The sequence below is a fragment of the Protobothrops mucrosquamatus genome, unplaced genomic scaffold (assembly GCF_001527695.2).
Source record: "Protobothrops mucrosquamatus isolate PMUCROS unplaced genomic scaffold, P.Mucros_1.0 scaffold613, whole genome shotgun sequence".
NCBI lineage: Eukaryota > Metazoa > Chordata > Lepidosauria > Squamata > Viperidae > Protobothrops > Protobothrops mucrosquamatus.
Window position 1 is genome coordinate 726642 of NW_015386910.1, and position 13752 is coordinate 740393.

The window sequence follows — 13752 nt, forward strand, 5'->3', positions numbered from 1 at the left end:
GAGTTAAAGGGGTGTGTAGATTGTTAGTATTATAATTGTTTTAATTGGATTAATGATTGTAGAAGAATTATGGAAATATGAACTTGATCCTGTATTCAGCTCCGGGAAGCCGAGGAGGGTATGGGGGGAAAGCTAAAGTTAATGTATTGTGTATATTGGAAGATGTATATTTTACAAAAAATAAAAAATTTTACAAGAAAAAAAAGTAATGCCTTCAATAAATCAAGTAGGCTTAAAATGTCTGTAAAACAAATGGGGACCTGCATCTCAAGATGTTCTTAAACTGTATCTTTTAGTAATTGCAGTGATCATGCTGAAAGGTGAAATGTATTATAGCTGGGCATAGGTTCTTCATTCCAGCTTTAGTTTCTGGCTCACAATAGCAGCCCGTTGCTCTATGCAAATGTTTATGATACAAACTATTCTAAGCTTTTATCCTTTTTATAGCAGCAAGGAAAAGTGACAGATTCCTTTGCATTCTGTAACGGATTTTAAAATGATCCTCTGTGGCCCTTAGTTAACTCAAGTTTTTATAATTTTTATTTATTTATTTACACTGAAATTGTTGCCTTGGATGCAGACCCAAATCACCTTCCTTGCAGCATCTAGAATTATCTCCATCCATTTTTTCAGGTAAGAAACACAAGAAAAATATTGCTGAACCCCAAAAATACACATAATTCAGTTAAATAAAATGTGTTTTGTGTGTTGTGTATGTACGTGTGTGTGTGTAGAAAATGCCAAATGCCAAAAAATCCTAATCCATTCACAAGTAAAACAATTCACACACTTCATATCTCATTAAAACATTAATGTCCAGGCTTGATCCTACAAACGGCCCATCTATGACTTTGTCAAAAAAACACAAAAAAACACCCAAAAAAACCCACAAGTATGCATTCTGTTGCTTTGTAAATTTAACAGCCACCGGTGGGTGAGTTAGATTAACCCATTCATAAATTAATAATGTCTATTGTTAAATAGTATTGCTTTTTATCCATATGCAGAATTACTAAAGGTTTTCCCCTTTCCAGTCGTATCTGACTCTAGGGGGCAGTGCTCATGTCCATTTCTTAACCAAGGGAGCCAGAATTGTCCGAAAATATTTGTGTGGTCATGTGGCCAGCATGACTATATGGCAAGGCGCACAGAACACTGTTACCTTCCCACCAAAGCAGTACCTATTTATCTACTCACATTTGCATGCTTTCGCACTGCAAGGTGGGCAGGAGCTGGAGCAAGTAACAGGAGCTCACCACGGCACTCAGCGCTCAAGGTCTTGAATGAGGGCTGTCTGCTTTCCAGCTGACAAGCTCAGCATCTTTAACTTCTGAGCCATTGTGCCCCACTAAGCAGAATTAGAGTTCAGTAATTTTATTTTGTCCATTTCGTTCCGTCTGGTCCTCTTGGCTAAAATATATGTATACCACAAGCAGATCCTATATGGGACATTACTGGGACTCTAGCTTTCTAACAGGAAAAATGGAAAAACAAAGAAATAAGTAATCACTCAGAAGCCTCATAGCGCTTTTCCCTTCTGCTCTAACTTCTCCACCTTGCAACCTTAATGTCTTAATTCTTTTCACAGAATTATTTCAACAGTAATATTCTATAATGGCCTTAAAACCTGGCTCTGCCAATTGGCCTGGGGTCCGGACAGGAGCATGTCATCCTGGTGGGAGTTACTGGATTAGAAGAGCCCACCTCTACTCTACTGTACAACCCCCCACCCCCATTATCTTAGCTATTTCCTTGTTCATTATAATGTATTTATCATGTTTTAATCTTTTATAATATAAATTTATTGTAAACTGCCCAGAGTCACAGAACACCAAGATGGATGGTGAATAAATGTAACTAATTAATGTTAAAAGTAGGCCCTATGAACCTCATGGACATTAGGATAAGTTCTATGTCTGTACCGTCTTCTTTCCTCAATTTCAGGTACACAGACACTCTCTCTCTAAATATGTGGACAAACTAGAAATATAATTGAACTGAAGCAGTCAGAAACACACAGATGTGTGCATGCACGCACACATCACACACACACACACACAATTTTCAAGATTTCAGATTGCCCTAACTGTAAAAATATTTTCTTCAAAATATGCAATTATTTTAATAATAATGCAGAAAAAAACATTATATACAAAGAAACGAGACTTCTTGTTTCTGATATGAAAAGATAGGTCTCTGTAAATTACACTGGCTGGATCATAATTTAAAAACTAAGAGAGATGGTAAATTTCTCAAGTGCAGAAATAAACACTGAGCTCTATGAATTAAGGAACAAGCTTTTTATACAGAAAAGGAATTTTCAGTGTACCTGGGGCTTGGAAAACGTTATCCTTGATATGGCATGCACTCAGGCCCAAGAATACAATGCAAAATAATAAAAAGTATATCATCAAGACATTTACTAAATTTTCTCCAAAGGACCCCCATTTTGCATTGGATCAAAAAAGGCAGGTCATGCTTTCTAGTAGCATCAACTTTCCCTGCAATGATGTAGCCTTCACAATAGCTGCTTTTGTCAAGACCAATGGCGCCTAAGTGCATGTCCAAAAATTTTAGAGATTGTCAAAAGCATTTCAAACTATGAGTTTTCCTAGTAAAGGAAAGCAGGATTTAAGCATGCAGAAATGAACAGAATAAATAAGGTCAGAAAAGAGGAATGTTAAAAGAGTTTTAAAAAAGAAGAGAATAACAAGCCCATTCCACTCAGAGGTATATCGACGAACCAGCAAGAAAGAGGAGGGGTGGCCCTTAGAAGCTCTAGTGCCTACTGGTACTCACCAAGTGGAGGAAAGCCCCGAGCAGGGCTTGTATCTCGGCTGCTCTCACGGCTGGTATCGCGGCTGCACCCCTGACTCACGCTGGGTCGGGGGATACGGCTGCTCCGTGCTAGCATGCAGCATGGAGAGTTTCAGAGAAGGTGAACACAAGTTTAACGAGGATACAACGCTCAGACAATACATTTACAGTTTTGGTCATTACTGACATTAGTAAATATCCCGGACAACTGCCAATCTGATTTGTTACGTATAAACTGTGAACATGCTGAACTTGCCCAAGAACATCTGAGATGTTCTGACCCTCCTGAGAACCTTGTTCTATTTATCACAAGCCAGAAAAACTTATTTGGGAAAACAGGGTTATAATACTATCAGATTGACTTAGATTCCACTTAAGGGGGAGAGAGGGAAGGAGGAGAGAGAAAATATCAGGAAAGAAAGGTCAACTCTATTTTAGAGGGATAAGTATTATTTATTTATTTTATTTATTTTATTAAACTTATATGCCGCCCTTCTCCCAACAGGACTCAGGGCGGCTTACAGCATATTAAAACGATACAAACACTATCCCCAATAAAAACCAATTAAAAACAAATATAAAAGTAAATGATTCTAATAGGGAATGAGCAATACAAACCTAAAGAAATAACACATTTATATAATTTTTATGCAGATTCGTCATAATAATCGATGACAAAGGAAAAAATAAAGGATATTTAATCATGCAAAATGTCAAAACGAACATACTATTCGTATTCAACTTATTTTATATTCCTCTTTGGTCCATAGTGTTATTATGACTGTTTTAAATTCTCCTTCTTCTCTATCTCAGCCATAATTGAGTCTACCCTTAGATGTTCTCTTTCTAAGAAAGATAGTAAAAAAACCCAGGTTCAGGGAGTCAACATTTTAAAAATACATGTTGAATTTTCCCATAAAAATTACTAATCCATATAAGCACATATATAAAGGTTTTTTTTAACAACTTTTATTCCCATTTGGGTTTTCTGGCTCTCCTATTCCTTTCTATATTTCTCCTGCCCACTGTCAAAAATTTTAGACTGCAAACTCCTCAAGGCATGAATCCACTCAGGATTTGTTCAATAGGCTATAATGATGGCAAATACATAAATATTAAAAATTAAAAGAATGGCATTTTAAAAGGTCAGAACCCTGGAAAAGAGAAATAATCTTTCAGGCAGCACTTGTTTTGAAATAATGACGACTACTCCTAGTGTGCATTCGTGTTCCTGCCTGAAAGCAATTATATACCGTGGTATGAAGCCTTTCATAAAGAATAAGAAATATGGCCTGGAAAGTGTATAAACTGTTGTTTAATGCACTTTCATAAATCTATCCCATTAATTACTTCACCCATTAATGAACTAATCATTTAAAAGCTAAAGCTGTATGATAATTGACAAATAAAAAATCTATTAACTGTACCATTAATTTCTTAGAACTCTAACAGAGATGGAACTGTATTTGTCATACACTGCTGTCATAATGTTGAATAAGAAAGTAGAAATAAAATAAGAAATACACAAAGTCCTATCTGTTTGTGCCTGGGAAAGAGTAAGTTTGTGAGTGTGGAGTAGAAAATGTTTTAATCGGGTCACATTATTCAATGGTCTATGTCACGGGTGTCAAACTCACGTATCGTGACTTTTTTTCCCATTGCTGGCAATGGGGTGGGTGCGGTTTTGGTGTGACGCATCCGGCCCGCAGGCCGGCAGTTTGACACCCCTGAACTATGTGCTCCTCCATGACCTGTTGGTGGCAATCAGCATCATATCACTGAGATTTGGCTGGGCAAGAACTGAGGCATGTGTCTACTGAAAATCCACAACTAGCTTACTTGCTTTGATTCCAAGGCAGGGTAGAGGAGGTAGTGTTAACATTCCACAAGTACCTCGTGGTGAACAGGCGTACTGTTCCCCATGTGGCTGGAAGAAAGGTCCTAACTGTGAAGTTGGAAACCATGGACAAACTATTTTTTTTTCTGGTATAGTGTCCTCTGTTATTTTTCAGCCAATTTCCTCTCAAAGCTTTTGTCCTTTACTAGTGATTGCTTGTATACTTTTTTAACCTCCATGCCTTAGGGTTTTAATATCATGAGCTGCCAGTGTTTGATGAGTAGACCACATATACGTTATTATAATAAATAAATAAATGTTTCCACATAGGGTTCCAGGTTTATTTTGGCTAACTGTAAAAAGGCAACATGCTTGACGTATACAGCTTGTTTGTTCTTGCTTTGTTTCTCTCTTCATGCAGGTATCTGAGGTCCTGCTTTACTGCTACCAAACCAACCAAGTTAGTAAAACAGTTCCAAGTTAACGTTTTCATTTTGGCTCATAGTTTTGATCCCCCTGGAAGCAAGAGATCGTTTTCCAACTTCAAGGACCACAATAAGCTATCTTTTGTTACTTGATAGTACCTGATCACATGTACAGAGGGGAAAAAAGCTGCTTGTTCACAATAAAAGATAAGCCTGGAATGCTGATCTATGTTACAAAGGAACACACAATCATGAATTATGTATCGAAAACATTAGTAGCATAAAAGCAGAAGTGTCTCTCCTAGAAATTGCTCTAGGTCAGGGGTGTCAAACTGCCGGCCCATGGGCCGGATGCATCATAGTGAAACTGCGCCCACCCCATTGCCGGCAATGGCAAAAAAGTTGCGATATGTCATGACACGACACATGACGTTGAGAGTTTGACACCCCTGCTCTAGGTTAACCATTGCAAGTAAATATAAATGTAAATCAAAATAATTTTAGAAAAGATGGTCTATGGAACAGTATATATTTATTTTCATTTGTGTGGTACAACTGCTTATAAATATTTTTTTTTTAAAAAAAGTCCTTAACCTGGCCAATAAGCTCTGTTCCTATGCTAATCAGAAGAAGAAAAAAACCCTGTCTGTATTTAAATATATATACTTTCTGGTGCAAGTATTTTTTTTCTTTCCACATAAAAATGCTTAGCTCAAACCCCCCCCCCCCCACACACACAACATGTTTCAGAGTCACATGTTAATTATAGATCTTCTGGTTCACTGAAAATACAGTTTTCTTGGGTCAATCATTATGTCCTAGAGTACTGTTAAGAAACTTTGAGGGTATTCAATATTAAAAAAAAATAAGACCTAATCAGACTTGCCCCAACAAAATGGAAGCACCATCAAAACTTAGTTTGGGCTTTGCTCCTTGCCAGTTGTGGGCTTGTCCAGACAAAATGGGAGTAGGTTTTGACAGGGCAGGCAAAACAGGAGAATTGTCAGAACTTGCACCACACATTGCTTCTTGATTTGCTTTTGTAAACCAGCCCTGCATCCTCAAAACTAAATCTATGCTTTGCTCCCACTCTGCCTGCAGAAGCCTGCCTGGTTGAGGTTTTATTTGAGATCTTTTGTTCTATTTAGACCAAACTTAGTAACTAAAAATAAACCATATATTTATTTCTTGCCATTGTCTTAAACCCGGTGAAATCATTAGTTATTCAGAGTTGGGATCATATAAAATTATTATTAAGGGGGTGTTGTACCACAAAGGTTGAAAACTCTTTAAAAACCACAAAGTGGTTAATGACCTCACTTGCCACAATTTGGTGCTAAGTTCATTGATCCTTTTCTGAAGCATATATATGATTTATCTCTTTTTTCTCCTCCATGCATTCTGCCTGCCTATTAATGCAAATGTCGGTGATATTATTCTCATTTTCCTTCTCTGATGCAAGCTTCAAATCCCTTGTCACATTCCTCTTCTTTTGCATGCCTTTTCACCTTTTTGTTGCTGAAACTGAGTGAACAGATTTTAAAGCGGTTATATTTAAGTGTGTCTTGTTTGCTCATCGGAAGGCCCCAGTTCCAAATCTGAACTGGTACATCGCAACTGCATTTCCTAATTTCAAGCTCTAAAATAAGATTTGTCATGACTACCGTTTTATATTAATAATGTGTAGTTGGGCATTTGTGCATAATTAATATATCTGATGATAGAACAGTTCAGTCACCCATCTACAGTAGTACTAATAAGTTCATTAGAAGAAAAAAACGCTTCAGGTAAAATTTAGTATTTAACCTAAAAGTAATAGGTGCAATTTTTGATCAGAGAAAACAACAACAGAACAGTATCTCTAGCACTCAAAGGAGAAATCTGTATTATAGCTGTAGGACAATACATTTAGTATCATCAAATGGCACTGAACCGTGCCAAGTGAAAATGAAAATAAAACACATCTGAAGGAAGAACTATTTTCTAATTGAAACAATAAGTATAAACATAGGCAATTTATGCTAATCCCACTGGCAACTTTATCTAGGCCCTGCTGCTCTCTTTGCCTAGCATGCTATTGACAAACTCAGCAGAATACCGTAACTATGAAATCATTATAGCAAAACTGTAATTTATTTCAAGAATTATTTTGGCCAATCAGCATGAGAAAGGAAATCAATCTTTTGGCTCTATATTGCAGCCAAGAAAACTCTTACCTAGAGCTATCCTGCTAGGGCTGGTCTCTCGGCTGCAGCCCTGGCTTCGGGGGACTTTACTACGTTTGTCAGTAGATGAGGATGATGTTGGCACTGGGTGTCCTCTGGTTGTTCCACTGCTAAGCCCACCATATGTACTTCCCAACAGTTTGCCAGGAGAGCTGGATCGACTACCAGCTACAAAAAACAACAACAAGCAAATGCTCTTAAGTCTTCAGAATATTTCAAATCATTAAATTTACCAAATGTTATTTGAAAAAAATTCAGCTCAATTAATAGTAAATTAAAAATAAAACAGGATACAGAAATTCTTCAAGATGATTATATGTTTAAAAATGGGGGTTAACAACATAGATTAACAATAAAAAGTGTTGAGAGTGATGAATGAATACAATCACAACCTTGAATGATACTACTCACCTTTAAAATGATCAAATATCATCAGCCCTACCAGCAAGCTACATTTTATACAGAAGCAACCAATGAACTCATTTGCACGGGCACTCTCTCTCACATCCGTGCTCATACACACAATTTCTTTGTCCCGTTATTTATTTTTTCTCACGCATTTTGCAAGGAAACTTTCTGAAATTTTCTTTTATCTTCCAACCACAAAACTGACTTGAGCAATTGCCAAAAAATAGGCATTGAAATTCAAGAAATTATGCAAATGAAAGTGAAATCACCCAGCGGTGATTTTCTCACAAGACAATTTGTGTTGTGAGAACCTATCTTTGAAATTGTCTAGTTTCAAAAATAGCATGTCAGGCTTGTCCCTGCTGCTGTTAACATACAACATCTCCATAAACAATTGAAGACATCTTCAAATCCTTTTTCAGTTCTTAAAATTTACAGTCCTAACACCCTGTTACCTACGAATGAGTCCCACTCCTCACTGAACTTACACATGGGTACTTTGTCTAAGTACATCATATGGATGGCTGAACTTTCATTTTAAAAACACTAGTTTTTTTTTAAGCCTCTAGGAATACAATACTTTCAGACGTTGAATCAGTTAAAAACAGTAGTATGAGAGGCAGTACAGACATGTAAAAGAGTGAAAAACAAAAGGTATTTCTTACCACCTGCAGGGTTAGCTGATCTGGATCCTGGATTATGACAGCAGACGAAAGGACAGGCAGAAAGTGAAGCAGAGAAAGCGAGACAATACAGAGTTCAAGAAGCATTGTTATTTGCATACAAACTTCTTTTTGACAAGCACATCGCTGCTCACATTTTATTATGGATTAGTATGTGGCAAAACGTTTCATGAAAACATTCGTGCAAAGCAGTAAATAACTATTTAGAGTAGAATAAACTGTAATTCTAGTTTTATGCTTGATATCCATGAGGCTGGTGGGGTGTGGGACAAACAAATAGCATTACTGCCCTGGGAATAGTAATCCCATCAATGCAGGGTTGCAGAATAGGCAATGATATCACAGAAAAACAAGACAAAGATACAAGGGTAGTGCTTATAACGCAGAATGACCAGTTAGTATAGAGGTTAGTAACCCCCCCCCCAAAAAAAAAAACCTCAGTCACCTTAAACCTAACATTCCATCTACTAAACAGTTCTTGTTTCTGGCTATGATTTATTACTTTATTTTTTTAAAGATAAAATAAGCATCAGAAAATATTACTCACTAGCAACTAGGCACATATGCAGAGCAATCAGTAATGCTAACAATTTTGAATGTCAGTTTGTGGACTACAGCACATCACATTTGGGGATTGAGAAAACAAGTTCATCAGTTCTGACAAGAAAGCCATCCGTACCAAGCATTTCAATCTTTTGCTACACTGCATCCTTTCTTAAAGGAACAAAAGGTGAGAAGAGAAGAGGTGCTTATAATGTAAGAGAATGTGAACAAGTTGCTGTTTGGGAAAATAAATGAGTAGTTCGTAGGCATGCTTAGAGCAATGAAAATCCTGAAGAGTTAAGCCCCAATTGTTTGTTTTTTTTAAAAAAAACTGTGTGTCATGCCTAATTTGTCAGGACCTAATTATAGGAATTAATTTTAAAAACTGCATTTGAAGAATATTCATTATGGAAACACTGATGCATATTAAAATAAGGTTGGCAAGAAAAACAAACTTGAAAAATATAGTGTCTCCTTCATAATAGCACACTAAATGGTTCCTTACGCTGGGACTGCGAAACTACTTTAGCCCGACTGCGGCCTCGAGTGTCAGCAGGTGTTGAGGTGATATTACTGGTGCTTCCAGAGCTTTGTCTCCTTGTGCGAATTCGACCTGAGGGGAAAAAAAAAGAACAGAAAAGTGACAGATAAACTTTAAAGAAATTGTGGTTAATTTTCTTTCACTCACTTAATAGTTCTGCGATCTGACTAAAATGAGAAAATTGTAAGAAGAGACTGAAACTGGATTCCCCCAAATTAGGAAGCTGATGTTATTTTCTCATTGATATACATTATCTAGAATGGAAGCTATCTACTTAGTGCAAAAAAATACCAAACACTAAAGCTGGGCATGGTTCTAAAATGATTCTGAAGAAGTAGACAGGAATTTGTACAAGCTCATTAAAGCACTCATATCTTATTCAGACTTTTGAACAAATATAAAAAAAGATGTGGCTACCTTAATGAATAGCAGAGAGACACTGTATTCATATGACTTCTAAAGAATGTTTTCCAAGCCAGTTTACAAACATGCTCAACCTTACAAATTATTTATCTTTTTAATGCATTCAGAACTCCAGACTCAACACCAGGAAAGAATTATATAATAAAATATCTTTATTTTTACAGCATACTGCAAATAAACACCAACTTCCACCAGAACTAACAAGAAAAGGAAAAAAGACTATACTCCTGTAACTTGCATGATGCTTATAAGTTATCAAGGCAAATACAAAACCAGCAGACAAAGTTTGGATTAAAGAGATAGAAATAGGTGTGAATGTAAAAAGGAAAGAACCATAGGAACATATGCTAAGAAGAAATGAGTGGCAGTATCTTCAAATTAATATTAAATAGGATTAAGCAACATGACTCTTATTTTACTGACAAGAAAAAGAGCTTCCTTTCCCTGCAGATCACAGGGAATTATTATTTATGAGAATTTATATGGATTCTCTCTGGTGCTTCCACAGCCCTAATGTCATCCATCAGATAAGTTTCCCAGTAATCATTTTGGGGGTATCATAATAAAGAGGTCTTATGTATACAGAGACTAGTCAGAGTTCCAGCTAACATCAGAGAAAGACCAATGTGTATACATTTCAATCTGCATAAGGCCACTTCATATTGATACCTATCATGCAACTACCAAGTTATTATGACCAGATTATGACAGTTTCCTTTGTTTTTAGAAAAAGGTTCCTAAAGCCTTTTATTGGCCATTACTATCAGGAAATACAGTGGTGCTTAAATTCGTGAACCCTTTTGAATGTTCAAATTTCTGCTATTGCCTAAAACCATATGGAGCTTAGCCACACAATTAGATCTATTCCACAATAAAGTGGACATTACTTTTATGCAGGATACTATCGAATTCAATTTAATCATGAATATATAACAAGGCAATTAAAAATATCAATACAGTACAGTTATTTAATTAACTGAAGTCTTGTCTTCTTTCAGGGAGTGCCACATAAATTAAGAAATTTCTAGGAAGACTTTCCCCATTACATTTATACTTTTTTTTTTAGTATTCTGACAATTATCTGTCTAAAACAGTTTGGAGTTGGTGCTGTAAATGATACCATATTAATGATGTAAATTGGTTTAGGAAAGGATACATGAAGAACAATAAAACATACAGGCCTATTTTCCCCTTCAGAGTCAAAAAAGCAACTTCAATTATTATCATTAAAATAATGCCATTAGTTGGTCTGTTTATCCAAAAGGCCTCTCTAGCATCCACTATCCTTTGTACAGAGTTGGATGCAAGCAAAAATATTGTGCACAGTCTGATCATGCAAAGTATTTATTTATTGTCAAATTTCTGAGACACTCCTCAGATTTATTAAAATTCGGAATCCAAATACTTTAAACAAGTAAAAAACATAACAGAAACATTCATTTTGTACTTTCAGGGTCAAATAGCTTTAACTAAGAGCCAAACATGAAAGGTGGATGAGAGTGCTTGAACTGCTAGTAAAATGGTCCTTTGGAAAGATGAAAAAATGATAAAGTTAAGGTTGAGTTATGAATGGGCCTATGGAAGATTAGGGTAAGGGAAAAATATCAGTCTATTTTAGTTTCTCATCCCCAAATTATTCTGCACTATAATACTTTACATAGGATTTATAGTAAGCTTTTATTACAGTGATTCTTATATGCATACTATTATCTAAACTGGATATGGCCTTTTCGTCTAATAGAAAAGAGGGATAAGGAAGTAAAGAATACAATATCCAATGATACTTTATCCAGTACAGTTTAATACTGGTATGTGCCTCTAACTCTGTTACTCTCGGTTAAAATAATGTGCATGCTAACACAAATATTCTCTCTAGATTTACTTATTCAGACCAGCCATCACCCACATTTCTTCATCTCCACAGCAGTATTTCCAATGTCATATTGGCCTATTTTATTATGGCAAATATAGTTCAAAAAATCCCAACACCATGAACCATTAATTAGAAATCAGCATTGCTTAAATAATGTCCAAATAGCTTTTAAAAAATATTAAATCTATAAATAAAGTTAATATCTTTCAGTAGATAGGTTCCTTCATTTGGATGCAACTTGAACCTAGATTTAGGAAAGGAATATGAAGTCACATGTCCCTTTCCACTATCATTCTTATTGATTCCTTCTTGTTACTATAGCCAGAGGCACGATCAGATTCTGAGAATAGGTTTTGGGATTCTATTTATAATTTGCAAATATCAATCTGAGTGGAGTAAAATAACCAGTTTTATTCCAAAATGGTTTATAATAATACCCATATATATGTTCAATATATTGCATCCAAGCTGTGGATGGTGAAATTCACAACTATATGTTGGCCGATATAGTAGGCTGTAGATTAGAGATTTTAGCTTGCATAGCATAGCGTTAACATGCTTGGGGAAAAACTGGCGTTTGATTGAACTTATGGCACATTAATCAAAATACGCCCAAACTAACCTGTGTAACCTGTACTGTTATTACCATTACTAGTGAATGATTTAGGTGGTATGGGTGCAATTAATGATGGTAACCAAGTCTATATTTTTCTATCTTATTAGAAAGTATTATGTAAAAATCTTGATTGACTAAAGCATAATAGGCAATATGGAAAATATGTGGGCCTCTTTGGTGATAACTATGAGATCTGGAAGACTATGTTTGGATTATACATGAAGTCTAACACTAAACAGTATGAAAAAAAGCTGAATTAAAAATAATAAATTGTGTATATGTGAAATTAAGAAAAAGCTAAAAATGCAATAGATCTGAATGATGGTCTTATCTTATGGAATGGGGTTGATAAATACATGCCTCAAAGTAAAAGCATAAGTTTATGAACAAAAAAATTTAACTGTATGTCAGAATGTACAAAATTGTGTCATCTAGAATGTCGCCAGGGTCAGATGAGGGGTGCGGTGGGGTGTATAAAAGCAAAAACCCATAGGAAGGTTACAGCTACATATTATGTCCAATAAATACAAACCATGGAAGAATTAGGGATGGGTTTGTTAAAAACTCTGAAACCTTAGGAATGCAATCTAAGGGAAAAATATAGGTAGTTGATGATTTACAACAGTTTGTTTAGTGATTGTTCAAAGTTACAACGACACTGAAAAGGTGATTTATGACCATTTTCCACAAGTCCACTGTAGCATCCCCATGGTCATGTGATCAAAATTAAAATGCTTGGCAACTGACTCATAGTTATGACAGTTGCAATATCCTGACATCATGTGATCACCTTTTGCAACCTTCTGATAAGAAAATCAATGGGGAAGCCAGATTCACTTAACAACTGTGTTACTAACTTAACAACTTCAGTGATTCACTTAACAACTGTGGCAAGAAAGGTTGTAAAATGGAGCAAAACTCACTTAACAAATGTCTCACTTAGCAACATAAATTTTGGGCTCAATTGTGGCTGTAAGTCAAGGACTACCTGTACTGAATAGGGTGGGAATGAGATGAGATACTTCAGAAAAAGAGATTGAGCCATTTGGAGACCCAAGAATGAATCAGAATGGTGACTGTTTGGCAAATATTTCCTTAGAAAAAGGACTATTTGTAATATATGGTTTAAGAATAAATTTCTATTAGTATGTACATACAACATAGAAATGAATAAAGAAACGTAACTAATTGGATTATGTATGAAGAAACACAGAAAAATAAGTGAGATATAGAAGTGTAAGAGAGTTATACATGAGAGATAGACTATTATTTAGTAATGTCTAAAGTGAATCTTGGGGAAGAACTTTACATGAAATATATGAAAGAAACTAATGTGAAACTAGAAAAGGAAGTATGAGATT

General features: G+C 35.7%; 1 protein-coding gene across 1 annotated transcript in view; it reads right to left on the reverse strand.

The window, feature by feature from the left end:
- The window catches only part of CLASP1 (cytoplasmic linker associated protein 1), a gene marked incomplete at its 5' end in the record, with an annotated part of 108507 nt that overhangs the window by 61980 nt on the left and 32775 nt on the right, over positions 1–13752 (reverse strand). Inside the window, 2 exons of the mRNA XM_015817639.1 lie at positions 7296–7472; positions 9444–9551. Of these exons, the coding sequence (XP_015673125.1) occupies positions 7296–7472; positions 9444–9551 (285 nt within the window). The remainder of the gene's footprint in view (positions 1–7295; positions 7473–9443; positions 9552–13752) is intronic.